Source organism: Chenopodium quinoa, unplaced genomic scaffold (assembly GCF_001683475.1).
Source record: "Chenopodium quinoa cultivar QQ74 unplaced genomic scaffold, ASM168347v1, whole genome shotgun sequence".
In the NCBI taxonomy this organism is placed as follows: Eukaryota; Viridiplantae; Streptophyta; class Magnoliopsida; order Caryophyllales; family Amaranthaceae; genus Chenopodium; species Chenopodium quinoa.
Window position 1 is genome coordinate 329,528 of NW_018743434.1, and position 27,935 is coordinate 357,462.

The 27,935-nt window shown below is 33.8% G+C and overlaps 2 protein-coding genes across 5 annotated transcripts; one reads left to right on the plus strand and one right to left on the minus strand.

Annotated features, from left to right (window-relative positions):
• Positions 1 to 11,308: 11,308 nt before the first annotated feature.
• LOC110739137 lies at positions 11,309 to 15,649 on the plus strand. The gene is made up of 2 exons (XM_021919595.1): positions 11,309 to 12,406; positions 15,151 to 15,649. Exons 1-2 carry the CDS (start codon positions 11,672 to 11,674, stop codon positions 15,280 to 15,282), a joined length of 867 nt encoding a protein of 288 aa, XP_021775287.1. The 5' UTR covers positions 11,309 to 11,671; the 3' UTR covers positions 15,283 to 15,649.
• A 2,153-nt stretch (positions 15,650 to 17,802) lies between these two features.
• LOC110739138 (uncharacterized protein slp1-like) lies at positions 17,803 to 23,997 on the minus strand. Of its 4 annotated transcripts, none has more exons than XM_021919597.1 (5): positions 23,678 to 23,997; positions 21,539 to 21,756; positions 19,134 to 20,437; positions 18,891 to 18,976; positions 17,803 to 18,056 (listed from the first exon to the last, which is right to left on the minus strand). In XM_021919597.1, exons 2-5 carry the CDS (start codon positions 21,693 to 21,695, stop codon positions 17,828 to 17,830), a joined length of 1,776 nt encoding a protein of 591 aa, XP_021775289.1. In that variant the 5' UTR covers positions 21,696 to 21,756; positions 23,678 to 23,997; the 3' UTR covers positions 17,803 to 17,827. The 4 variants fall into 4 exon arrangements, with proteins under 4 accessions (XP_021775289.1, XP_021775288.1, XP_021775291.1 ...); XM_021919596.1 differs by lacking the exon at positions 23,678 to 23,997 and adding an exon at positions 22,433 to 22,842; XM_021919599.1 differs by lacking the exon at positions 23,678 to 23,997 and adding an exon at positions 22,137 to 22,387.
• Positions 23,998 to 27,935: the final 3,938 nt, after the last annotated feature.

Genomic DNA, 27,935 nt, shown 5'->3' on the forward strand with positions numbered 1-27,935 from the left:
TTGGGTTAATCGGCTTAATTAATTTTAAATGGATTAATTTTAATTAAGTTGGATGTCGAATTTAGTGGGAGCTTCATTAATCGTTTTGAGCTATGATAATTGCATTAATTCACATAATCGAACAATTACGTGGACTAGTTTTAATTAGGCGCGTTAATCGGATTAACCACCTAAGTTAGTTACTAGTTTGCGCTCGTTTTGAATTGTTGCTTGATTTATTTTGTAAAATGCTTGGGCCATTCACTTTAGAAGTGAATGGATAAATGGAATAGATATTCTAATGCAGGTTTTACAAAATGGCAACTAGTGGGGCCCAACTAGGATAGTAAATACGGACTACGTTCCGTTTTGTATTTTTGTAAATCTAAATGCGGATTGTGTGCCGTTAAGTATTTTTGTACTTAAATTATTTGGAGTAGTCCTAGATTTTCTAGTAGTTGCATAATTGGTGGAGATGTCTAAAAGATGGCGTTTCTAAGTAGACGAAGCCAAGAAGATGCAATGAAGGCCCTTGAAGATTTGAAGATTCAAATTTCAAAGGGTCATGCTAGTTGCCAAATGCATATTTATTTATGTCTTATATATTTTGCTTATATGTAATTGTAATGTTAGATGCATGTTTAGGATATCGAATGTTGAATGATTAATTTAGTTCACTTAAATCAATCAGCATAGAAATCCTAAGTCCCAAAGAATATTGAGTTAAAATTGTCATTCCAAAACGACACTTACGAAACTAATGAGAATAGTAATGGGCTATGCCAAAGCAAGGCATTACTATTTTCCTAGAGAAGTAAGGTATGTTGATGGGTTTGTTAAAGCAAGGCATCATATTCACGTTAGTTTTGGTTAAACTCAACGATATCAGTAAGGAGTCCTTAAATGTCGTGGCAAAGGAGATAATCGTCAAGAAAGCATTGGATGCGACGATTTATCGAACAAAGAATAGCTTGGAGCTATTAGCAATTAGATTGCTTACTTTAAAATATTAAGTGTTAGGACAAGCCAAAGCATGCTTAATCACTTATTGATTTTTGAGATCTTGGAATCGTTTTACTCAATCATATAGGACAGATTTTAAATTGAATAAAGCGTTAATAAGTTAATTGAAATTACTAGTTTTGCTTGTATTTCAAAGCTTATTATTATGTTATTATCTTGATAAATGGTTATACTTTGCACTTATATTTGTAGAATTCTAAATCAAAGTATATTGTTTCCAACGATTGGTAAAAGAAAATTTTGAGAATAGTTCTCAAAGAAAGGAAAATGCATTTCTAAGATACAACTTCTCATAAATGACTTTTATGGCTAAGTTCGAAAGGACGGTTGGACATCATGTATTCAAAATACTAGGTAGTTTTGATAAACATGAAGTATTGAGTTAAAAACTCAAATTGTCAATAGTTGACAACCAATATATCTTTTCGCTTCATACACTAATGAGTAGAACTCATTGATGTAGTAATTCAAGTACGAATTAAAGGAAAAGATGGAACTTTGTTTTACGGCGCCTTAGATGCTTAATTATGCCTAACAAAGTATAAAAGTCAATACACTTAAAGAAGTGGTTCTTAAAGTTATGAGATGATGTATGATAAGAAATATAGGAAACAAGGAACATAGAAGAGGAATATGAGATTCCAATTCTACCTATGAGTTCATGCTATTGTAGTTAACTTAGCAACTCATTATCTTCACAAGTATCAGATACTGCTTGAGTGTTCCATTTTAAAGTGGCCTCAAATCAATGAAGTTAAGCTAAGTTATTGACTTACGAGCTTAGAATGAAGCAAGTAGGTGCTACATCAGCTGTAAGGTCATCTGCTTTGTTTAAAGACCTTTTAAAGCTAAGGCTGGAACAAATAATAGTTATTGTGTTCCATAATCAACAAATGTTCTGTTTACACACGGAAAGACTCGCATTCAAAATAAAAGAGTAATAGTTGTTGATTTTATTTGAATGGCATGGTTGCATAAGCCATGAGTCAAGGATGCTTGATTATAAACAAACATTTCCCTAACGTAAACTCACAAGGTACAAGTCATGGACATGCTTTGTGTTCCGTCTATCTTTAGCAATGTCACATCAATAAGAACATACTCAAGGCTCTATTAGATAGACTCTTGAAAGTTGATCGATTTGGAATCGTTCTAAGGCTAGGAAGTCTTACTTGTTGAAACCGACAAAGAAAGGAGCTATTGTGCTTGGTATAAACAATTGACTCTGAAAGCTAAAGAGAATTCTATTACTTCAACGTCTTCACAATAATTTGAAAGAATATGGCTATATTCATCAAATATGAACAAAATGGATCTTGAATAGCTCAAAAGTTCAGTGAAGTATGGAATCGACTTGGCAAGATATCAAAACGTCTAAATTAGATCGAGCGATGTTTGCTTGAGCCAAGAGTGATTATCTCAAGGTTATGAAATAGGAATTTCATAATCAGCTCCACAAAGAATATAGTATATATTGACAGAGACCTCAAAGCCATTTGGAAATGTCTCGAATGATGATGAATCACATCCCTTTCTATAACATTTTTATGCACAAATGACTAATGTTACACTAAACAAAATTGTCGAAACTAAGAAAAGACACCATATTCAGTTATGAAAAGAAATAGTTTCTAGCGTCTTTTCAAGTATATGTTTAGGGCTCTTAGCCTCAGTTGGAGCTCATTGGTTCAGTGGGAGCTAAGTGGCTCAATAATGGCTAAGATAGCTCAAGTGGAAGCTAACTGTTTGTTTCACAGCGAACTTTTACCCAAAGACAATATACAAGTCTCTTTGTAAGCATTCAAGTGAGACAAGGGGCATTACTTCGACAACCAAAATGAGAACATAGTACTTGTTGCTCTAAATGGTGTCTTTATGGAAAGTAACACATTTCCAAAACGACAAGTGGGAGGAAAATGAACTCGATGACCATCAAGACGAGCAACAAACTAGAAGTGAGAATCTCGGAAGACTTTAGAAGGGCTTTATGAGAATGATTGGTCAAGAACACTCAAAGGACTTTTACAAAGTGCCTTAAGAGAATTCATTACTTCTAAAACTTTACAAATGTTGGAGTAAGATCAAAATAATTAACGGGCTTTAGAAGCGCCTTAAGACTCAGTGTTTGATGCAATTACCCCGCATAGATATAGAATTCACCAAAAGGCTTGGAGTGAATCATGTAAAGTTTCTATCAAGTTAGAAATGAACCTAAGACTTACAAGTATACTATTTACTATTGGATAGTAAGGAAATAGTGTCTTGTAAGATAGCTACGACAAATCCTAATTCCGGAAAATGGTTAGAGGCCATAAAATCCGAAACAGACTCCATGTTTGAAAATGGGTGTTTGAAAATCATGTTTGAAACTTGATTAATATGCTTGAAGGGTAAATACCCATCTATTGCAAATAAGTTTTCTAGGAGAAAATTAACAAATATGGAAATGTATATGAATACATAGCTAGATTGGTTGAAAAGGTTACAATTAAATTCACGGCATTAATTTTAATAAAACCTATTCACTAATCGGAATGCTTAAGTCTTTTCGTGATTATTCTAGCAAAATTGCGCATATGAAATATGGCAAAATAGATATCAAAACCGTATTCCTAAAAACAGGATTTTGGAAGAGACTGTGGATATAGTCTAAGGGTTTTGTAAATCTAAATAATGTTAGAATTGAAAGCAAGCTCAAGAAATCCATTGGTGGATTGAGGGAAGCATGTAGGAATTGGAATGGGTTTTCTCATAAAGTTAATATAAGGTTTGGCTTGTTGGGAAACATGGAAAATCATTGAATAAAGAGGTTTAGTGGGAGCTAAAGTCAATTTTGTTAGGTTTAATAAGAAGTTTACGAACTCTATAGTAAAATAACTATCAAATGCTAAATGCTAATATTTGAAAAAAAACATTTAATAATGGACCAAGCTAAGACGACACTTAGTATATAGTGGGAATTAAGATCTATTGAATAGACTTAATGAAACATTTAAACGGGTAAAGGAATTTACCGTGTTAAACATGAAGGACCTGAAAAGGCTTTCGACCCATATGTATAAAACTAAGCAAATGTTTGAATTAAGTATAAGTTAGGCAAATACTAAGTCAAACAAGAAAGACTCTAGTAGAGACTTTCAACCGTATCATATAGTAAACAGTTTAGCAAGACTAAGTGGAACTGGATGAGCTAAAAGTCACATGAATGGTATGAAATTAGGAATATTTGTGCAATTGAATCCATCATGTATGCTACGATATGGAGTCGTCACATGACATGCATGCTTAGAGCATGACAAGTATAAAATAACAATCTACTTGAATCTAAGCAATGGATCGTTAGATTATGATCAAGAACATCCAAAGTACTTGGTTAAGTTAAAGGATGAGTTCTTGATGCATGGAAACAAATACTACGTATATAATTTGAGTATTGATGTTGCAAGCACAACCTTAACGAGGATTAAATCATTAATGGGGAAGCCATTTATAAGCACGAGCTTAGATACGTTGTGGCTTGAGAAATGATCCCAAATCATTGTGAACTGGTTGGAGTAAAATCCAAGCAAAGCATCATTAGAATATCTATTGAAATTTATGTTGAGAACATTGTTGCCTTAAAGGCAATAAAAGGGATGTTATTCAATGGATAGTTCGTTGTTGAACTTTGATAATTAAGTGCACCGTGCATCCAAGTGTGTATAACAATCTCTCCGTGTTAGCAGCGCATGTAATAAAGAGAACATTGAGTTGGAAGAGTATGGTATGTGAAAGCCATATTGAATAAACATGATTCCCAGGTCTCTAATTGAATAGGTATATTTTGTATGCCTTTGACAAAGTCATTCTTTATTGGGGTATTTAAACACCTTAATCTTAGTCTTCAGATATCAGATATTATACCAATAACCCTCCTGAATACATACTCATGGCTGCCCTACTTTGCATTGTAGTTTTCTTGCCTTATCTCTACCACACCACTAGTTATGCTTACTTCTAGCATTATTGTTACTTTGCTCTTTGATTGAGATATGTTTATGTATTCATTAGTTACTTTCTTATCATCACAAGGATGTTTGATTTGAGAATACAAGAGTCACATAAGCGCCCAAGTGATGATGATGATGGATAAATGGAGTTGATTATGATAGTTGTAGGTTTTATCATAGTAGTAGGAGAAGCTGTCAACCCATTACGTTTTGTTGGGAATTCTTTGAGAAATGTAGAAATTTTGACTTCTTTAAGCATGAAGTTATTTGGGCCAAATTTTCAAACCTTTTATAGTAAATGCAATATGATTCAATAAGAAAATTCAATCTGTAGGCCTGTAGCCCATTAGTCGTTGCAACTTGACCCACCATTTCACTCCTACTTCTCCTCCAACGCCTCCCGCCATTGATACCTGAAGCTTCAACCTTCATTCAACTTTACCAATTCATTACAAGTTCTTAAGCTACTCAATCGTTGAATTTCCTCTTTCCTCAATTACTAGGGTTTGTCTTCTTTCAATTTTCTCTCTCAATCTTCATTTGGATTTGATTAATTAATTTGCAAATTTTACAAGTTATTCAAATCGATTTTGATTCTTGCTCAAATGTATAATGTCTTCATTTGTTGACTAAACAATTTTATTTTTTTTTGATTGCCTAATTGATGGTTATTACTTTTTATTCACAAACATACAGTTGTTGTTGTTATATATGGAGTGCCAAAAATTGATACTTTAAATTCTCAATTTGCAGGTGTAATTGGGCTATTGTGTGTGTTAATTTGAAAAATGGGAAAGGCTAAGGGTGGTGCAATATTTATCAGGCTTGTCTCGTCGGCTGGTACTGGATTCTTCTATGTGACAAAGAAGAACCCTAAGAAGGTTCCAGAGAAGCTTGAGTTCCGTAAATTTGATCCTCGTGTTAATCGCCATGTTTTGTTTACTGAAGCCAAGATGAAATAGGCAAGATAATGATACTGCATTTTGCTGTTTAATGTCATGCTTTTATTTGTAGTGGCTGATGGTAATAACCAAAATTAATTCAAAGTTGGGAGTTTTTATTGTGATTTTCAGTTATAGTTGAATTTTAATACGAAGTACTATAAATCTATGCTTGGAAGTATAACTTACTTTGCAGTGCATTGTTGTTTGGAATTCTGGGTTCCTTCATTGTTTTTGTTTAGATACAATATTTAGCGAGGCCTTAGCATTGCTTCCTCTCATATTTATCATCCCTCAATTTAGTTATCTGCTAGAAGTGATGGATGGAATGTCATTTGTTTTATTCCGTTTTTCTGATTGTTGCTCACTATTGTAGATACTGAAGTTACTGGTTAGACTTGGAGAGGCTTTTGCTGGAGTCGTAATTACTTGTTAGCTTTTGGACATTACCCTCACCCTTTGCCAATCGCAGTATAATTGCAAGCATTTTTCCCCTGAGCCCAAGAATTAGCTTGATAAATACAGTAGCTCTTCTCGCTAGCTTAAGTTAGGCCTAGTTTTTCTTTTATTTTGGTGTATGATGTTGAGTTTTTGGTAGTAGGGGTACTATAATTGGAATTAGTGATTTTATTATGAAGCAGAAATGGAGAAATGTTAGGGCATAATAAAATTCCCAATCATAGAGTTAGGAGAGTTATCAGCTATAGTATCATGGTTCATTAGATAGATAAGTCTACATCTTGGGGTGAGGTCTGTGTGGGGGTGGGGTGGGCAGTTTAAAATTATACTTTCCAAAATTAAGCTTTGTTCTTCCTGGCTAGATTTTCTAAGGAATCGGCCGCTTGATGAGTTTAGGCCCCTTCGTGCACAAGCTTAATATGTATGAGTTTTATTACTTTGAAGTGAAACAAGGTTGAGAAGAAATTTGTGTTTGTATTTTGTTTTGGTGTGGGAGCTTGATGAAGTTATAAGGAGTGGTTAAACCTTTTCTGTAAAATTTGCTACCTTTGAAGTTTAGAGTGGGTGTGGCATCCTTCGTTATAGGACTTGAGTGTAAGGACGTGTTTGACAAAAGAAAACAAACAAGTTTATCAAGTTAATCCTCCAATTTCACCATTCATCATTGTTGTACAGAGATAAATTAAATAGAGGGTTCTATGGTGATTTATGGGCATGGTTGCTTCTCTTTCTTCTTACTAGTTCAATTTTTCTAACGTTTTGCCTTGGGTTTTTTTTTTTTTTTTTTGGGTACCTTGTCATATGATTGAAACAATGTTTATTCAGTTTATATACTCCATACTCGTACATGGCGGGTAGTGCAGATTGCAATATTTGCTTGCCCACTCGAGGAATGTTATGTTAATACAGAAGGTGGCCAAGTGGGTTGGAATGATGTCCTTTGTGCACTAGCTAAACAAGGCTGACAGAATGCAAATAGTGGGAAGGTCCAATCTCGAATGGGAGGATTGAAAAAATGTAAGTTTGTATAAGTTTTGCTGAGGAAGTTTGATGGATGTTAACGAATGTTTAAACCTTTAAAAAGAAAGAAAGAGAAGCTTAAAGTGTGGAACCCTTTTCCGTGTGAATGTCAAATTGTCAATAATTTGCTACAAGTGAAGTTTTAGTGGATGTGGTATTCTCTTTAATAGGGATGGAGTGTAAGAAGTTTGATCAAAAATTTCGCAGGTTCTTGGCTTCCATATCAAAATTTTCAACTCATTGTCATACAGAGTATCTAACATGCATCATTAATCTACTAACTTGACCACTTCAATCAGGTCAGAAGTCGAATATGGTCCCTGAATTGTTCTGGTCTATGGATTACCACAACCTTTCCCGTTTTTCTACTTCTACTTAGTTCTTCAGCCTCCCACCAATTGCATTATATTGATCTAACATATTGATCTGGACCTAGTTACCATCATTTTACTGTCAGATTAATGGATTTGATATAATTTTGGATTATGGTGATCACAAAGTTGTGTTTTACTAAGAAATCCCAATATTTTTTGTATTAAATCAAATTAGAGTTCGTAGTTCGTTTTCTAGGCTAGGTAAGTTTCTGTTAGCATAAGCTCAATTTTCCTACAACCTGATCTTGAATCACTTATTATTTTACACAGTACCAAGATTTTTTTTTTCGAAACAGGGACATAATTTTCCATGTTTACTATATTTGGAATATATGAAATGCCTGATGGTGTAAAAATATGGTTGTTTGTTAAAAGGATGTGAAGTGATTTATCATCCAGACATTTAACCAGTATGCTCGTGTTTCTTTTCGACGCAAAAAAATTGTACTCCGTACTTGTTTTACCTTCCCAGTTCTACGAAAACAAGAGAGTAAGCATCAGAAGAGGAATTAAAGTGCAGTAAATATATGTAATCTTTATAGTTTAAAGAATAAAAGGGAGTTCGAGTATATGTGTAATCTTTACGGAGTTGTCTTCACAAACCTCGATCCGCTGTGATTTGAGCAACCTAAACGCTCATATATACCAGTGGAATATGTGAAGCAGTCCTCATTTTAACTTTGACAATCTCTTCTTGATAATGAGATACCATGGCTGGTTTTTTAAGGGTATGAATAACAGCATCTCGCTAAAGATGCGGCATCATGGTACTAGTTATCATCATGATATCATATAGAGAAACTTCCATGGCTTGGCGCATATATAGCCTGAACACCAAAATCAAAGGATACCCCCATCCCCTTTCCCTCTAAAATTCAATCCTTTCATTGAAAGTATTACTTCGTATTTTATATAAAATCACGACTCCGATATTCTTCCATAAGCTTGCAAACCTTAACTTCACTTGACATCTATATAACCAAAATTCTCTTTATTTTTCTAATCTTAAAAACGTAAAGGGGAGAAGAATACAATGGGATTGAAGAGCAGAATCGAGTAAAATTAGCAACCTTCAAATACTATTTCAACCTCTTGAGACCTTAATAAATAATTGCTTAAAGACATAGATTTTACGAATGGTTAAAGGTCAAACTAGAGTTTAATAATGAGCAGGGAGCCAGGAAACATTTTACCAATCTCACAAGGCTGATTAAAGGGCCAATTCACCGGATTGATAAATACACCCTCCGTTTTTTTAGAGTGCCCCATATCCTTAGGCACATAGTTTTAGGCAAATTTGAAAAAATAAGAGAGAAATATGAATGGGGACCACTAGGAATAATATGAGTGGAAGAAAATATTATTAAATGATAGTGGGGTAAAAAGGAATAGAGAGAATATAGTTAGATTAGACTCGTGCGTTGCACGATTTAAATAATTTTATTATTATGCATAAAAAAATAGTTTTTATTATGATTTATGTAAAAAAATAGTGCTAATTATTTTTGTAGTAGATACAGCCCCTGCGATGCACGGTTTATTTGTATTTTTTCAAATAAAATATTTTACTAAATATATATTTATCTAATAAACTTTGTGATATTTGCTTGTTTACTACTTGAATTTTTAATTGTAAAATGAATTATTAACTTGTTTCTTATATTTAGATAAAATTTGTAATATAAAAAGATAATATTAATCCTACGTAGCGCTTTAAAAAAAAACTAATCTTACGTGACATAATCCGATTGTAGCTTTTTAAAAATATTAATCGTAAGTGGCGCTCTAATAATTTTTTAAAAAATAAAACCTTACATGGTGCTCTAAAAACTCGGGAAAAAACTTCCCTTTATATATATATATATATTATATTAGATTTGAAAAGTGTATAGTGTAGATTAAAAAACATTAATAATTAATGACATCACACGTAAGATAGTTTAGGGGTTGATGATGTCAGCAATGTTTTATTTTAGTAATAGTTAATAGATGTGAGTGGGGATTTCCATTTTTAGTAATGGGGCACTTAAAAATGGATGTTTTGGGAAAGTGGGGCACTTGAAAACAACGGAGGGAATAAAAAAGACCCCTAACGACAATTTGGTAAAAAAAACTTATTAAGGCGACAATATAATAAAAAAAAAGCTAACCATATGTGACAATTTGGTAAAAACATAAATTCAGGCGACATTTAGACTAAAAAGTCTATTTTGTTTTCCAACAAACTCTTCAAAACCCCTAATTTAATTCGTTTTTGTGTTTTTAAATTTATTTTCTCCATTTAAAATTTTGAATTAATATGCCATCTCTTTTTATTTCGTTAAATCCCGATGCCATATTTATTTTCAACTCTTTATTTAAAAAAAATTGTGAATGAGGGGTAGGAAAATTAATTGAAAATTGATATTTAGACTTTTTTTTTCTTCAAATTGTTATTTCCTTAAAAAGGGGTTGGAAAATTAGGTGGTTTTTTTTTTTTTAAAAAAAAATACCCCACAAAAAAACAAACTAAATTAAGCATTCAAGAGTAGTTTGTCGGAAATTTATGAATGTTTTGGGGTTGATTGTCACCTTAGATTATTTTTTACCAAATTGTCGTTTTATGGTCAACTGTTTTCACCAAATTGTCACCGGAGTTATTTATTTACCAAATTGTTGCTAGGGGTCTTTTTTATTTACCAATTTAGTCAATTGGCCAATAAAAGACAACCATTGTCCTTACCCCTCAAATTTGGACAATGATTCTCCCCAACTTGCTTTATAAGCCAATAAAACACAACCAGTCGCTAAGTCTTTTTTATTTACCAATCTAGTTAATTGGCCAATAAAAACAAGTTTTGGGAGAATCATCGTCCAAAGTCCAAACAATATCTCCCCATATGTACTTTCGAGCTTTTTATCCTCTAATTAATGAAATCTCGGCTTTTTCCAAAAAAAAAAAAAAAAAAAAAAAACATTAATATCTTTAATTATCGATAAACTAAAATTATAAAAGTTGATATTTTGAAAACATATATCATGATGGATCTAACGTATGACTATATTTTCCATTATGTATAAATTATAAAATACATTTAAAGAAAAGTGTGTTAGTAGCGTTAAATCATACCGTATCAACTATAAAACAATACTAAAAAAAAGAAAAGAGATGGTATGTATGGCAAAAGCTAACGCCCCGGGGGCGTTGGATAACACAACTAAAGTAAAAATATACAATTAAAATAAATATTAATTACACCGATCGACGCGTAATTTTGACATGTATTCCCAAATTAATACACTTGAAGAAGTGTTTTAAATGCTTATCAAACGCCGGGAGGCGTTCGTAAGCAAGATCCATATACAATATTAAAATTAATTTTTTTGATATTTAAAGAGCCATGAAAATGGGGTGAGAATCGATCCTAAAATTTACTTAAAGCGCAAAGAAAGGGGAAGAAAACTTTAACGACTTGAGTTATCCATCAATCTCACAGTATTAAAAATAATAGCACGACGGATAAGGAGACAGAAAATCAAGATACTCTCCAATGTACACGTACCTTACCCCTCAAATTCTTCATCATCATCATTTCATTTCTATTTTGATAAACCCTCTTTTTGTCTTCTGATTTTTTTCCCACATCATAGCACTTCTGCTAAATTCCACTCAAAAAATCTAAAAACAAATTAATAAAAATAATCGCAAAGAATTTTGATGTGAGAAAGAATCTGGTACCTTCTTTCCATTCATGGGTTACCCACTTCTCGAATCTAACCTCCTGTTTTTCAACTTTTACTTTTTTTGATTTGATTAATATTATCTTCTTCGTCTTCCCCAAATTCATCTACTTTTTGCCTAAAATTTAGGGGTTTTGTTGAATTTTTTTTTGAATTTTTCTGGGAAATGGATGATTGGGATTGGGAGGTGTTGCTTCATGATTCTTCTGAAGTAGAAAAAACTGAGATTAAAGATGAACAACAACCCAGAATTTATGCTTCTTCCTGTTCATCTGATGAAGTGGGTGTTATTCGTTCTGATTACTTTTCGCTTGATTCGCATCAGAAGTTTGTTGGGGTTGAAGAAGATGAAGAATCGTCGGATAACCCTAGTTGGATTGATCCGAGCGGTAGCAGTATAGCCGTAAGAGGAGAGAGAATCAGTAGCAGTAGTAGTCGTAATTCTGATTCCAGTGATCCTTCTGATTCTCGAAATTTGCTGCTTTTGATTGACACTCACTCTGATTGTGCTTTTGATTCTGCTGTAAATGGGGATAAGATGGAAGTTTCTGGAGAATTTCATGGTTCTGATGCTGTTGATCAGGTTGAAGGAGTAGAGTCTGAAGAAGTTGTTGAGCAGTCGTATTCGAATTCGAGCGGAAGCTCGGTGACTGCTGAAGTAGGAGGAGAAGGAAGAAGAATAAGCGAGACGATTTCGGAGTCGAATGAGGAGAAGAAGGTAGTGTGGTGGAAGGTGCCTTTGGAAGTTTTGAGGTATTGTGTGTTGAGGGTTAGTCCTGTTTGGTCTTTGTCAATGGCTGCTGCTGCAATCATGGGTTTCGTGATTTTACGACGCCGGTATCTGTATAAGATGAAGCGCAAGACTCAGGGGTTGCAGCTTAAGGTCATTGTTGATGACAAGGTCTATGTTCTACTGCCTTTGCATTTTTATCATTTACTCTTGTTAATTACTTATCATATACAATCAATATTATGATTTACTAATGTTTTATGTTGTTTGTCTCTTGCCTTGTTATTATAATAATGATTCCAGAATCCAGACTATTTTTTGTTTTAGACTTATAATTCTAGGATCATTTTTAAGGTAGGGAGCTAAGTGACAAACTAGTGTGTTCTGTGCGGGTAAATCATGTGTTAGAAGCTGTTTGTTTGATGGCAATACATATATTTAATTGTTGTTGGAGTGGATGACTCTTGACTGATCTCGGGTATTTTAATTCCAAAACAGCTGATAAGGAAAACTCGGAATGGTGCTAGAAAACCCAAAATATTAATCAATCTCGGTGATAGATTTATTGAGCGTTGAATTGAAATGCTGTGATTTAGTATCAGAAATGTATTTCCATGAATCTAATGTGAATGGACGGCATATTAGACTATTCTGTATTTGTATTAGTGCTGTAGTGTCTGCTTATTAGGGAGAGAATTCTGCATAAAGTTTGGTCATCAATCACTCAATTTATAAACGTGTTTTTGGCATCAGTCAACCACTAGCACATGAAAGAATGATAAGCCTAATAAAATAGTGAACATTGATTTTGTTTTTATTCATTTTTTTTTACTGAAAAATCTCTCAATAGTTTAGTGTTAGTCATTTACTCTATTCTAACATATTTATCCTTTTTTAATGAATAGAAAAGCTAGAAGGTTAAGTGCAAGTGAAAAAAAATAACTTTTATTTTTTATTATATTTCTGTTTGATGGCTAATAGTAGCCAATTCGCCCAATTGTGCTACTATTTTCTTTGCTGGAGCGTGCCTTGAGTAGCCCAATAACTTGCAGTATGTTAATTATATGTGATAAGTGATATGGAAACCATGGTTGGTAGTTTCATTGTGAAGTAAAATGGCATATTGGGTGATTGAGGGGGTTAGGAATGGTCAAAATGACTAAAATGCTGCAGACCGGGTTTGTTGGAACCAGGGGGAAAATTCCAACCTTGTCTGATGGTTTAATTAGTGAAATTCTTCCTTCTCACTGTAATTTATAACAGTTCTTGTAATGTGTAATGGAAGCAGGCAAGTGTTAGCCCTCTGGGGACAATGTGAACGATTTTACTGGAGATACATGTCCTTTACTGGAATGTCAGTGCAACTCCCTTTAATCTATCCCAAATCTGTATATAGGGAGGAAATCATATGGACCACTAGGAAATCATATTCTCAATCACTTTAGGTTAATAATTTACCTTTTTTTTAGAAAAAAAATCCGTTCTATTATCCAAAATTTGTCTCTGTTTTCTTTTGCTTTATTTTTTCTTTCACAGGAACAGGCCAACAATTCAAGCCTTTGAGAATGTGACTTGGGGGGGGGGGGGGCTTTTGTGGTGTTTTCGAGCTTTTGTACCTTGGTGGCTTGGTGATTTGCACACATTACCATAGTCCATAGCCTACCTATTTTGTTGTCCAGGCTGAGTAAACTTCACAGTTGATCAACCCAATGAATTGCTTTAAGCTAAGATTTTTTTTGCTGATGTTCTCTACCGTACTATGTATTGCTAAAGTAAACTTAAAAATTCCATCTTAGCTGTTTTCATGGGCATTACCAGTCTTCATAGATTAAAGCACGGGTTTTTTTTTTCATGCTTTGGTAGTATGTTGATCTCTCTTAACCTTGGTTATCAGTTTTGCTTTGTTGACATGTTTACATCTTCCACTTTGCTTTGTGGCCCTGGATTCTCTAAAAGTTGTGAGTGATGTACATTTCAGTCTGTTAGCTTGTGATATTGAGGTGTTGGGACTGTCACTTCTTATCCTTACTTTTTGCGTCTTATATGTTTTTGGGGATCTGATCTAAGGGAAGGAGAAAGTTGACACATTTAGTGAGAAATAAAGCTATGCCTTGTAGCAAGGGTAAGGTAAAGTCAGTTGTAACATATTCCCCGAAAAACCTATCAGATGCTTACACACTACACTTTTTATCGTCAGTTAAGGTCTTTAGGTCGACCTCCTCAATGTAATGTGAGGTAATATAGCCTTCTTGGAATCTTGGCTGTAGGTATAACTGTATAAGAGCATTTGTAGACTCCTAGTTCAGATTTAGTAAAGCTGAACATTACTTCCTCTGTCCTGAAATTTACAATGTTATTTGACAGACATTATTTTGAACTGTTTCTCTATCATATGCTCTCAATGTCCTTAAAGTCAAAGTAATCAGATTTAGTAAAGTCGATTGGCCCTTTTATAATCCTCTGGGATGGCCATAGGAATATTTAAGAAATATTTTATTTTTGTTCTGGGAAATACATTTTTGAAAATCTTATCTTCCGTTTAGGACAAAAGTCAAAAGTGATATCCTTATATCACTGCAGGCCTGCAGCTGTGGTCTGGTGGAAGCTGGATGTCAAATTATTATTACTGTGTGATCAACTACGCTCATGACTGAAAAGATTTAATTTATCTTGTATATGTGCAACACTTGAGCTCGTCCTGGGCACCTAATTTTTATTCATTGATTGGAAATTTTTCAACAAGTTATGGAATGTATTGAGCTGTGAAGTTGACTTTGGAGAAAGGCAGTCTGCGATTCTTATATTTAACTGCTTATGCTTAAATATTTATTACCTCATCAATTTCTTTGTTAGTTAGCATATTTTATAGAGAGCATCTCTCCAACACTGTTGTTTGTGCTTTTGATGTCTTGCAGAAAGTATCTCAGTTCATGAGTCGTGCTGCACGGCTTAATGAAGCATTTTCAGTGGTGAAGCGTGTGCCAATTATACGGCCTTCATTGCCAGCACCTGGATTGGCTCCATGGCCAGTGGTGAGCATGAGATAGGCCCCACACAATTCTGATGAAAGGGCAGCCATTGTTTTGCTTTGAGGTCTGAAAGATTGCATGTTACTAGTAATTTGCCTGGATGTGTACTTAATATTTTAGTCTTGTGTTTTCCTTTTTTTTTTCTTGGACAAAGATTTGTGTCAAACTTCTCTAGCAGTGGGTTGTAGATTTTAGATTCGACTTTGCTAAGGGTGTCGAACTGGCATATGGATATTCGTTTTTGTACCAAAAAATGTTTTTCATGTTCTGTAAATCTACTGGAGTTACCGGAAGATATAATTCTTCAGCTCTGATGGTGCTATCCATTATATCAATTTAGGAGGTTCATCTTGTGAATAGATTGATGTTTCTTTTGGTTCGTAGTAAATGTTGTGTTACTCCGTAATTGTTGAACCAGTCTTCTGGTTTCTATCTAAATAATCAAATGAACATATTGTTTTTAGTGCTGTATACAAAATCCGAAAATCCATAGGCAGTGAAGGTTGTTTTGATGAAAAACCATCATTCCCTGTGTCTTGGATTGGTTTCAAAGCTTGCCACACATCCCTGTCCTAAAAGCTCTGAAATTTGCAGAAATTAGCGTTGAAACTCTAGGTCAGATATTATGTATCCCACACGTATAAATTATCTTGTGCCCAAGTATTTCTGCTGTTCAATTTGAATGCATAACTTTGATTATTTGTCAAAGTTGTATATGAATGGTAGAAAAGTAAAAGCAATGCACTTAATTTAGAATAGAGGGAGGATTGGAACCTAACTGCCCAAAACTGATCCCCGAATCTGGATTAGCCTAAAGGGTGAATCGGGTGGAATACTGTAAAAAAATTTAGAAATAGAGGGAGTATATCTAAAGTGTTTTGTATAAAGGAATGTTTGGCTTATTGGCCTTATTTATTTGCTTCAAATGAGTATTAACTGGGTAGATGAGAAAAATATCTCTTGAGTACACCTAACTTTAAATATACTCAGGTACAAAATGAAGGTTTCTAATCCCTTTGTGTACACAAAATTATCATTAGAAAGGAACTTACAAGGTGTCTAATCCCTTTGTGTACACAAAATAATCGCTAAAAGGAACTTGCAACCAAATAATAAAAGACGTAGTACTCCGTATAAGGGTTTTATTGTTTCGATCATTTGCTTCAAATGAGCATCAAACGCGCAAATACGCAAAATATCTCTTGGATAAACCTAACTTACAAGATGTAGGTTCTCAAATCTGAATCCTTTGCGTGGAGTGAATAAAATCTTTAGATAGGAATTTCCAACCAAACGATTAACTATACAACACAAGAGGCCAAAGAACAAATGGATGGTCGGTAGGATAGTTGATCCAAAATTAGGAATATTTTCCGTGAAATTTTCATTTTAAATGCTGCATCTCTTGTTTGTGACATGGAGTGATGATACTTTGATGGAACTGTACAAGTACATAACCAATTTAGTACTGTATTTTACAATATATTTAGACAATTATTTCAAACGAATATTTTGTCTTTTATAAAAAAAAATCACGAATAACGACAGTTTAGAAAAGTTTTGAAATTTATAGGTTCAGTAAGAAGTTTTTGCTGACCTGGCATGGGGAGTAAAAAAGTCAGTGACTGATAGGAAAATATTTTATAATAAATAAATAAATCAACATGGATTGCCACATCATCAGGTGAGGGAAGTATGCAGTACTAGGGTACGTGGAAAATGGTGGCTCTACCAGTACAAGCACGACAATTGTAATGACCAACTTGTAGGCATGTCGTATCATGTGTGCACGGTGCGTGTGATGCACCATGCATTAAGCATTATACTACATGCCGACATGGTTTTACACCCAAGTATATACGAGAAATTATGGTTAAAGTTGATGAACTAAAAAACTTAAAGCAAACAATAAGAGATAGAAAGAGTACGATAAAATAATGTAGTACCGGGTTTATGGTGTGTTGGAGCATCGTAATTTTGTTTTTGGTATAACCTATAATCCTATATTCATCTTTAAGAACATGTAGGGATGAAAAATTATACTCTAGTGTAGGGATGTAAAATGCCTCATCCAAACTATAATCCCCGAACTCTCATTCCCTCATTTATGAGTAGGGGACATGTGGATTTTTATCAAGAATTATAACCCCGTTTAATAAAGGCCAGTGACAGTGGATATTACATGACAAGATACAAGATTACAAACACCAGTCTCATGTTCAGAATTCTTTTAAGTAGCACTCTGTCAAGAAATTACAAGCAAAACTAACAATTGAGCCATACTTTATAGACGTACATGATGAAAAGGCTACCAAAGTGTTAAGAAGAACAAACAAGGGCACTAAATCAACTTCTGTCAAGAAATACTTCAAACACAGATGATTCAAACACAGTATCTTAAATCAGAATGCAAGAACATATTGAGCATTTAGGTGAGGAAAATACCGATTGCATAGTATCTTAAATCCAAGGCACTGCAATGTGAAAAGCATTCTGAAATAATGGATCATTCACATATATATATATATAAATATAAACTCAATAAGAAGATACAAGCCGCTGTTTATAGAGAAAGGATTACAATTGTAAAACTACAGCTCAAAAATAGGAAAAACCAAGAAGACTTCATCGAACAAAATTTCCTGGAATTTTCCGTTCTATAAACACTATTTACCATATCTGTGAACAGCATAACAAGTGCCAAAACACCAAAAATTACGCTTATAAGAAATGTTATGATGCCCTTGCTTTCCATGTACAACTGTTTTTCCTGAACCTTTTTGACGTCTGACCTGCGAAATTTGGACAATTCTTGTCAATGAAATGAGATGAAGGTATACTGAATAAATAAGAACAATATGCTGATAAAAGATAATAATGCTTTAAGCTCCCTGTAACTGTAATTATCTGGTAAAGAAAGAACACTCTACCTAAAAGCATTACTTCACCAAAAAAACCTTCCAGTGTGTTCTTTGTGGAAGGACTGATGGAAAAGGCCAAGGGAAGGGATCATTTATAATCAGAAAGACAGCCAAGAATACGCCGGGAACACCAAATTCAAGACCACCACATTCCCAAAGTCAGAAAATAAAAGTGAAAAATTGAAGATAGTTTGCTGACAGCCTTTGAGAAAACCTAAACGTGTTTTGTTTAATGAAGCAGGAAAGTAATTTAGACCCATAGCGCAAAAGGTGGAGCAAATATTTATAATTGCTATTAATTAGCAAGTAGATCCTAGAATAATAGCTTCTTAAAATGTTTCAGTAAGACATTAAGAGTAACACATAAGATCTCTTTTTTTTTATACTCCAAGTAGCTTCACACACCACCCCCCCCCCCCCCCCCACCAAAAAACAGCGTTAGGCATTGTTGCTACTTCTTGATGCAAATTCAAAGAGGGCATAATCTTCAAATTGTAAGGGGTGAAATTGGAGCCACTCTCAATCAATGGGTGAAATCAAAATTTATATAGCAGAATCTTAGCGTCATCACCTAGAACTAGGAAGCCTAGCATAACCTCAAACATTTTCAGGTTGAGCAGTAAAATTGCACCACGGGACATGCCAGCAACTCTCAAGGAGTCAAGGAATAATGTACATGATTAGAGTACAGCAACAAAACACTACCTGAGCATAGCATTGTCCTTTAGTAAGCTATCCAACTGCATGGACACTGAAGATCTCCAAGCCACAAGGTCATCAACATCCTTAGCCTGGAGCACAAACATATTAAAAAAGTGTATCAACATTAGAAATAAGGCACAAACTAAAATTAAAAAAATAAATAAATAAATAAATAAATAGGGGAGAATCGTGATATAATAAACAAGGGAATCGAGATTAAAAAAACAATGAGAAATCGTTACGTACAATAACATCCCTGCTATCAACAACGTTCTTTATATCCAGTCTGGTCTTCTCTATTAGGAGTTCTTTCTCTTCCATCTCCTTGTCAAATTCCTTGAAAATGCTTGCATATCTGGAGTTAACCTCCTCCAAATATCGCTCTAGAACAGATAAACTAATGTCCAATGCTCGAACCTTTTGCATCAGAATCTTGAGAACGGTATCACCAGGCATCCTACTGCCCTGTTGGTGATGCACTTCTTCACCTGGATCAGGAACATCATTTATTGTATCATCATGTTTCAAGTTTTTACTGCCAGCTGTCTCACTCTCACTGAACAAGTTCTGATCTGGATGGTTGCTCTCGGCAGATTCTGCAACAATTGGCATCTGTTCCTGTTCATCTGTTGGTTCCTCCTTTGCAAAATGATGATGATCAGGAACAGAGATCAAATCCTCCAACATTCTTTCAACAGCATCAATACCATATACTTCAACACTACTTAGTGTACAGTAAAACTCAGATCCATAATGGCTTAATATATTCAACTTCAGGTATCTCACCCATTTGGGTTCTAGAACAGTAAAGGTTTGAGCATGCTTCACATTCCCAGCTGAGAAGTTGCCCAATTTTACCCATGTTTGTGTAGGATAAACTAGACTTCCCAGCAGCTCAAAGTCTTTTAAATTAGAAGAGTAATGCTCAAAGTTGGCAATCTTGATAGTATCGACTAGAGTTTCTTCAGAGAGTTCAATGACAACGAATTTCCCCTCAGCTGAACATGGGTTTCTAAGATACTTGTCCTTATCCATGTTTAATATATTTGAAGCACCTTTGGATTCCTTATTAGAGTCCAACACCTTAGCGCCTTTTGCAGCTGAAGCATAATTGTATTCACCACCCCCAGGCTCCATTCTGTGAATGATACTACCAGTTGCACCAGGTACATATGTATTTCTAGTATTAAGGGCCTTCTTTTTAAATTCATCTAGACCACGAGGAGCAGTACGAGTTAGCCTCTCTGATTTTCCAGTGCCTTTTTTATGTTCTAAATCTGAGTTGGCAGTCTCCACCTCAGAATGTTCCGCGGATCCTGTAACACCGGTTTTGGTATCATATCCAATATTTCCAGCTTGTGCCTCAGAGCCGATTTCTTCAACAATGGCACCATCAGTGCAGGAAGTCTCATAAGAATATTCGGAACAGGTTTCTTTCAAATGCTTATTTTCTAGTGAAACTGATGAATGTTTATCTACAGAACCAGAGGCTGCATCGCTTCCTAACTTGCTTTCATCCCAGTTTGAGACATTTAGGGCCAGTGATTCATCTGTAAGTTCTTGGCAGTCAGTAAAAACTAAAAAGTATGAGTAAAAGTTAACTTGTCTACAGGTACCTAAGGATGATAATTTATAATTCCTCCGTTATTTTTCTAGTTGACACAATTCATTTTTCGCGTTTGCCATGCAAACCTTCAAATATTAACTTTTTAATTATCAATACGTAAAACTAATAAATGAAAATATACAAAAAGATAAATAAAACAAAATCTCATATGTTGTATTATTTTCCTTTCATACAAGTCATTTATGAAGATCAAAGGGGAGAGTTTGAATAGTTTAAAAGGTCAAAATGTGTCAATTAAAAAAGCAAAAGTATTTATTTATCAACATACAGATTACGTATATCTGATATATGAGCGGAAAAGAAAATCATCAATAATTGCATTGTAGCTCATATGATCATATCCAATTCTTGCTTACGAGTGCAACAAAAGCCATTTGTTCAAATTTCGAGTTTTCCACTGATTTCATTTTTTTGATACTAATCACGTGAACTTTCCTATCTTTTGCTACCCATTGCTTCTATTTAATCTAATCGAGGTAGCAATCACTGGGGAGGTGTGAGCATTGAAATCAGCAAACCCCTAATATGTAAATGAAGATGATTAAATTATTTCAGATGTAATATGAAATGGAAATAGAGTATTCTACTACAGTACATAACTTCCAGGGAATCAGACAAACACATCAAATAAGTGCATCTCAAATCAGCCTGGATTGAAATCAAAGACTCATAACTCATTTTGTACATGGTACTAGCTTTGTCTCATAATAACAAGCCACATTTGCCTTTGTGATTAAAGCTTACTAACTTGACCACTATTATGACAAAAACCTTTCTCAAGTCACAAGCAAACCGAAATTTATCTTTGAAAACATTTTATAAAAAACACGAGTGGTATTATTGCGAAAAGAAGAGACTGATAATCCAAAGGATAGGTAATGAATTCTGCACAATATTCGGCTATGGATGTTCCGTTTCCGTATCAAAGTCCAAGTTAATGCATATTCAAATAAGAAACATGAATAACATCAGTAACAAGTAGCAAGACTAGCAACAGCAAAACATAATACGAGTTGAAACTGACCTTGATTACCATCACCATTACTGATCCATGGACTCAAAAGAAAGACGAGCCCCCAAAGAACAATAACTAAGGAAAGCGAATACTTATACAAGTGATTTCTACCAATAGCTTTCTGTAAGTCTCTTCGTTGCAGAAGAGATCTACGTGATCTCTGCATCTCTCATCAATCCTACACAATGCACCTTACCACCAATATATTCACACAGACAGCTCACAACCTACACCATATAAAATTCAATACATCAAACAAACAGATCAACCATTTCAACAACATTAATCAAAAAGCATAATCTATGACAATTCGGATCGAAAGCCGGTCCAATTTCTGACCTCACCACAGATAAACCTTTAATGATATTTCAAAACTTGAATGTATCCAAGCTGGAAATTGAATAAAGCACAACCCTTTTGGCTTATAATTGAAGAATTGGCTGTTCATTAGAATAATTAAAACTTTGAATGCAAGTATAATCATAGAATTATACCTAAAGAAAGCATAAATGATAGCCCCCAATAAGTACATTCAAGAGTCATTTTTTAATTTTTCTATTTCTTGGATAATTATGCTATAATTTAACATTATAAAAATCATAATTACCTCAGTTGACTATCTGTAACGGAAGATTTCTTAATCAAATTTTGTGGGAATAGAATTAAATCAAACTGATGGGTTTTTCAGGAAACAATATTCATTCAGAAAATGGGATTTGGGAACAAAATCGCAGCATAATTATTTGAATGAATTATTCATCAAACCAACAAGATAATAAATAACCGATCTTGATTTTTTTTTTCTTTTTTTTCTTATTAAAAAATGCAACTGATTAAAATTACATTAACAATTAATAATGCTAAATTGGAGGAAAAATTTAAAGAAGAAGAAAAGAAACTCACAGTCATAGAAAAACAGGTTGAATTAGCGAGGAAGAAGATGAATAGAACTGAAATTTGAATAATAAAGTTGGGGAATCAACTTGTTTAATACACGCATTTGGACTTTCATTTTATGTTTTTTTTGGAGTAATAATGGAGTAGAAAATCAATCACTTTCTTAATTGATTTGTTTAATTGATGAAGAATTTGCAAGAATTTAAAAACAACTCTTAATTCTCTCTCTTATTTTCTCTCTCCTAAAGGAGGAGGAGGATTGGAGAAATGAGTATTCCAAGTTTCTCTAGAAATTCAAACTCTAGAGAAATGAGTAGAAATGAGGATTGGGAGTGATAGTAGGAACACAATTTCCAATTTCTACCAAATACCAATACTCACATTTTTATGGGTTTTGCACACTTACGTTAGACTATACTTGTGAAGATGCACAGGATGTCGGGATATCTACCGTTATAGATTTAGAGGATTGTGGTTAAAAGTTGGAAAAATAACAATACGAAGTATTAATTTGAAAATGTTATAGGTTATGACAAATTGATTCCTTTATATTAATCTACAAATATTGGACAAATTTACGCGTATATGTTTAATGTTTTCACTTTTATTTTTAAGAGTTGCATGTATCATTTTCCACACATGTTATTTGGTAGGTGGATGTATTTTACGTCACTAGTCACCCCTCTCTCCAATGAGTTATAAACCCAAAACCTCTTGGAAGTTGGAATATGAGTGCTTGGTGCATGATTTTGAGACACATATTTGATGATACTCCTTTGACGACTAAAACTTAAAACTTAAACAAATTTTGATGGTGATTATTTATCCTTTGACAACTAAAACAAAATAGCTATAATTTTGGAGTGCGCCACTTTCTAAACCAAGTATTCCCTGCATCTTAGCTAAATGTCGGATTTGAAAATTGTTACAAAGTCACAATTTCCAATTTGTATTACTACAAAGTCTACGGTGATAAGAAATGAAGTATATATTAGAAAAATCTTGGAGGTGCAAATTAAATGGGAGTTTGAGTGTTATTTGATTACATTACATTTAATATGATAGCGACCACTATGTATATAATCATATATCTACATCATGATAAAAGGAAGTAGACCACCATATGCAGGTGATTTATTCCTATAGATTAATGTCAGGTTTCTCTGGTTTCCTTAATTGACTTAATTAAGTTGAATACATTAACTTGAAATTAATAATGTTGAACAACTTGAAGTAAAATAGCACTCTTACCTCAAATATGAAGCTTCAACAACTCCAATGGTTTAGATTAGCGGTTTTGCATTTATTTTCACACATCCCTCTAGAATTTTATTTCGAGGTAGTTTTTGCGTATCGAAATGATTTTCTATGTTCTATAACCCTTCAATCGCACCTTAAAATAAAAAAATATGAGTACTATTATAAAAAAAAAAAAGTTATGTTCGAAGTGAATTTGATAATAGAATTGAAGACTTTGAAGTACTAATCGTTGTATAGTATAGTAGTACTAGTGGTGGATCTACGTGTGAAACGTCCACTTAAAAATTTGGTGAATTACAATAGGCGGTTGTAAAATGGATGGGGATTGGTGAAATACGTCTGTCGCTGAGCTGTGATCGCATCATTGGCTCGGATTCTTAGACGCCACGTCACAGCAGGTATTACACTCTTCCACGTGGACTTTGTATTGCTGTATTTTGCCCGCCCTGTTTGCTGTGGTGTGATGTATGGCAATTTAACCAACTTTTATGGGCACTGTTTTTCCTTAATCTTAGGCTTTTTTCAATTTAAATTGTTTTTTTTTATGTCGACATAACTCCAACTATGTATTTTTTTCTTTTTGAACTCCAATTATGTATTTTGTTGTGTACTAGTCTAGATGTGTCAAACCTTAATCTAAAAAAAAAGAGTTCTAGATGTGTCAAAAATTCACCCGATTGATACAATCTAAAAAAATTAAATTCAAATATCGACTTATTTGGAAATAATAATTTTGTATGACTCAAATTAAAAAATAGATCCGATCTAACTTTACGGAATCCAAACACTTGAATGACACCTCTATGTCCTACTATATCAAGTTTTTTTTTTTTTTTTTTTTTTTTTTTTTTTTGGTTTTATATTGGTGGGTAAGGAGAACGACCATACTAGATCAATATCTTTTTCAAGTAAACCAACTTAGTTACGTATAGCAGGCTTTTGGGAAGGGGGTGAGGGAGATAAGGGAGCCTCCGGCTTTTAAGAACCACATCCAATAGTAGGGGTGATTATGAGACGAGACAACTCGCGAGCTACTCGAGTTCGACTTGGTCAAAACTCGACTCGAGTGAGCTCGACTCGAAAGCTCGTGAAAAGCTCGAATTCCTTTATATAATATTATATTCACTAAAAATTAAATTATTTTGATAAAAAAAACCTTTTTTTTATATTAATAATTAATAAATAAAACGTTATTTATGTACTCGTATCATCATATGTATATTTCTCAAGTGACAAAATTAAAGAGAAGAAGAGATGTTACACTAAATACAGAGTTCTACTAAGACGGAACAAATGACAAGCTATTCGAAATCAACTCGGTCAAAGCTCGACTCTGTCAAATTTGGTCAAAGCTCGACTCGGTCAAAGTTCGGTCAAAACTCGACTCGATTAAGCTCAACTCAATATGTTAACGAGTCGAGTCGAGCTACCCAAACTCAAACTCGACTCGCATCATAAGCACCTCTAGCCAGTGGGAATCGAAACCCATGAAGTCGTGAGGTGATACTCTTATCAACTACACGTCTACACCAAATACTACCTGGTCACTAAATCTTGCTATTCTCAATACTTAAGTTAATCAAATTAATTGTCATTCATATGGAGTATTATGGGTATGGTAATTATATAACGATCATCAGATCATGTATGTTATTAATGTACTTTTTAAAGATGACTTCTGATCTATTTACTCTGTAATTAACAAAACCTTAAACTTAGAAGTTAGAATTAATTTCAAGAAATAAATTGCACTTAATCATGGTGAGTAAGAGTGATCATTTATTATCGTTACCGAATCGAATAGTCAATTTAATATCCTACCTTATTGAGTATTCAGTAATCAATAAAACTAAAAGGATGCCCATGAATTGAATTAACTTTGGGTATAATGTTTTGAACAAATACGGAGTACATATTTTCCAAATAAATTTGAAAGTGATCAAATTTAAAATTTAATCATCATAATACTTTGAATTATTTAGGAAAATTTGTCAGAAAAAACCTTTTAAAAGCACCATTTTGTGAAAAAAACCTTTAAAAAGCTTTTTGGTTAAAAAAAACCACCACGTTCATTTTTTTGCGAGAGGAAACCTATTTCCTTAATCACCCTCTAATTAACTTAATTAGACTCTAATATGCTCTCATTTCTTCTAATTAACCTCTAACCCACCCAATTACTAAATAATTAGATTTAATTTATATATCAAAAAACCACCACCCCTACAACCAACCAACCACTCTTTCCTCTTCTTCCTCCCTTTCCCCTCCCCTGGAAGCAACCCCCTCACCCACCGGACCCGCCGCCCAGATCCCCCCACCTCCGGCGACCTACCTTCACTGCCGATTGACCCTCCCTTATCTCCGTTGGCAACCACCACCACCACCCTTCAATTTTTTGGTTCTAATCTACTTAAACATGCTCAAATCAAGTCCAAAACAATTGTAATTTGCTTCAAAATCACCTTAGCATCACATACATACATAATCAAAGCCAAAACAAGCATCAATTACAAGCAAGATGCACAAAATTATAAACCCCCAAATCGATTTTTCAGGGTTTTTCAAAATTAAGGAGGTGGTTGTTGACTTGTCGCCGCGGTGATAAGGGGGAAAGGGAGGGTCGTTCGGCGGTGGAGGAGGTCGCCGGGGGTGGGGGGATCTGGGCAGCGGGTCCGATGAGGGAGGGGGGTTGCTGCCATGGGAGAAGGAAAGGGAGGAGGAAGGGGAGGGGTGGTGGTTTTTTTATTATATTTTTTATATATAAAAAATATCTAATTATTTATAATTTGATGGGTTAGAGGTTAATTAGAAGAAATAAGAAAAAATTAGATTCTAATTAAGTTAATTAGAGGGTGATTAAGGAAATAGGTTTCCTCTCGCAAAAAAAATGAACGTGGTGGTTTTTTTTAACCAAAAAGCTTTTAAAAGGTTTTTTCTGACAAATTTTCCAATTATTTAACTAGTATTACCACATGATCTTGACTACATTACTAATAATACTACGGAGTATTTATTTTCCAATGTTTACATGTTGGAACAAAAAGGGTTAGTAAAATTAGAGAACCAAACATTACGTTAATGGAGTGTTTGGTATGAATAATGGAAATGGAGTGGAAAAGAAATAAATAAGAGGGAGGAAAGAAATCATTTAACACTATCTTTTTATTAGTTTGGTTTAATCATAAAAAGGAATCACTTAAACCTATCTTCCTTTATTTTTGTTTGAGGAGACTGAGTAAGGATAATTGTTACCTAAGATTTTAGAGAGGTAACAAATGGTTGGAAACCATTACCCTTAGGTAATGGTAATTGTTACCAAACCTTCCAACCAAACACTTGGTAACAATAATGGTTTAATTGAATCCGTTTTCAACCCAAAATAACTCTTACTAAACATGCTCTAAACATGTAATGTTTTTTTTTTATTATTATTTTTTTTTTATATGAATGGTATATGATTCAAGTATTTAAACCATATAAGAAAAGCAAAATATATCTTATGTACAAATTGGTAAGGGAACAACGCAATGACGCATGCCATGCCCAACATCATAAGTCATTAACTAATTAGATCACACACGGTAAGTGATTTGATGAGTTGATGACTTATGATGTTGGGCATGGAATGCATCATTGAGTATTTTGATTTGTTGAAGACTATGCATTAATTGATATGTTGATGACTTATGATGTTGTAAGGTTGGTTGTTTAACATTATTTTGTAGATGTATAACTATTAATTATTAGGGGTGAATTAAATTAAGAAACTCTGGTTATGTGTTATTTTAAAAGAGATTTGAGCTAAAAAAAGTTATTACTTCAACAAGTTGTTTACCAAACTCCCAAATTAGCCTTTTTTTTTTATAATGCTCAAACTTCTAATAGATCTTATAAGTTAAAAAGCTCTCCAAAAAGCTCATCTAGCCCTGTTTGGCAATTAGCTGTTAGCTATTTTGACTAGCTATCAGTTGGTAGTTGTTTACATAATCTTATTTGACCATCTAATCATAATTAGCTATTTTGTATACAAGTACTTGGTAAATACAAGCAGTTGCTAGCTATTAAAAGTTTTAGTGTATAAACAATCAAAAGACTAAAAGCTACTTCGTCTTTTAAATAGCTCCTTAATGAGCTTTTTGGACCCAAATAGCTCTTTGCCCTTGTTTGACAATTAGCTTTAGTTGTTTAATTGTTTTGCATTAATTGTGCTTGACTACCTGATTGAAATTAGTTGTATGTGTAAAAGTGT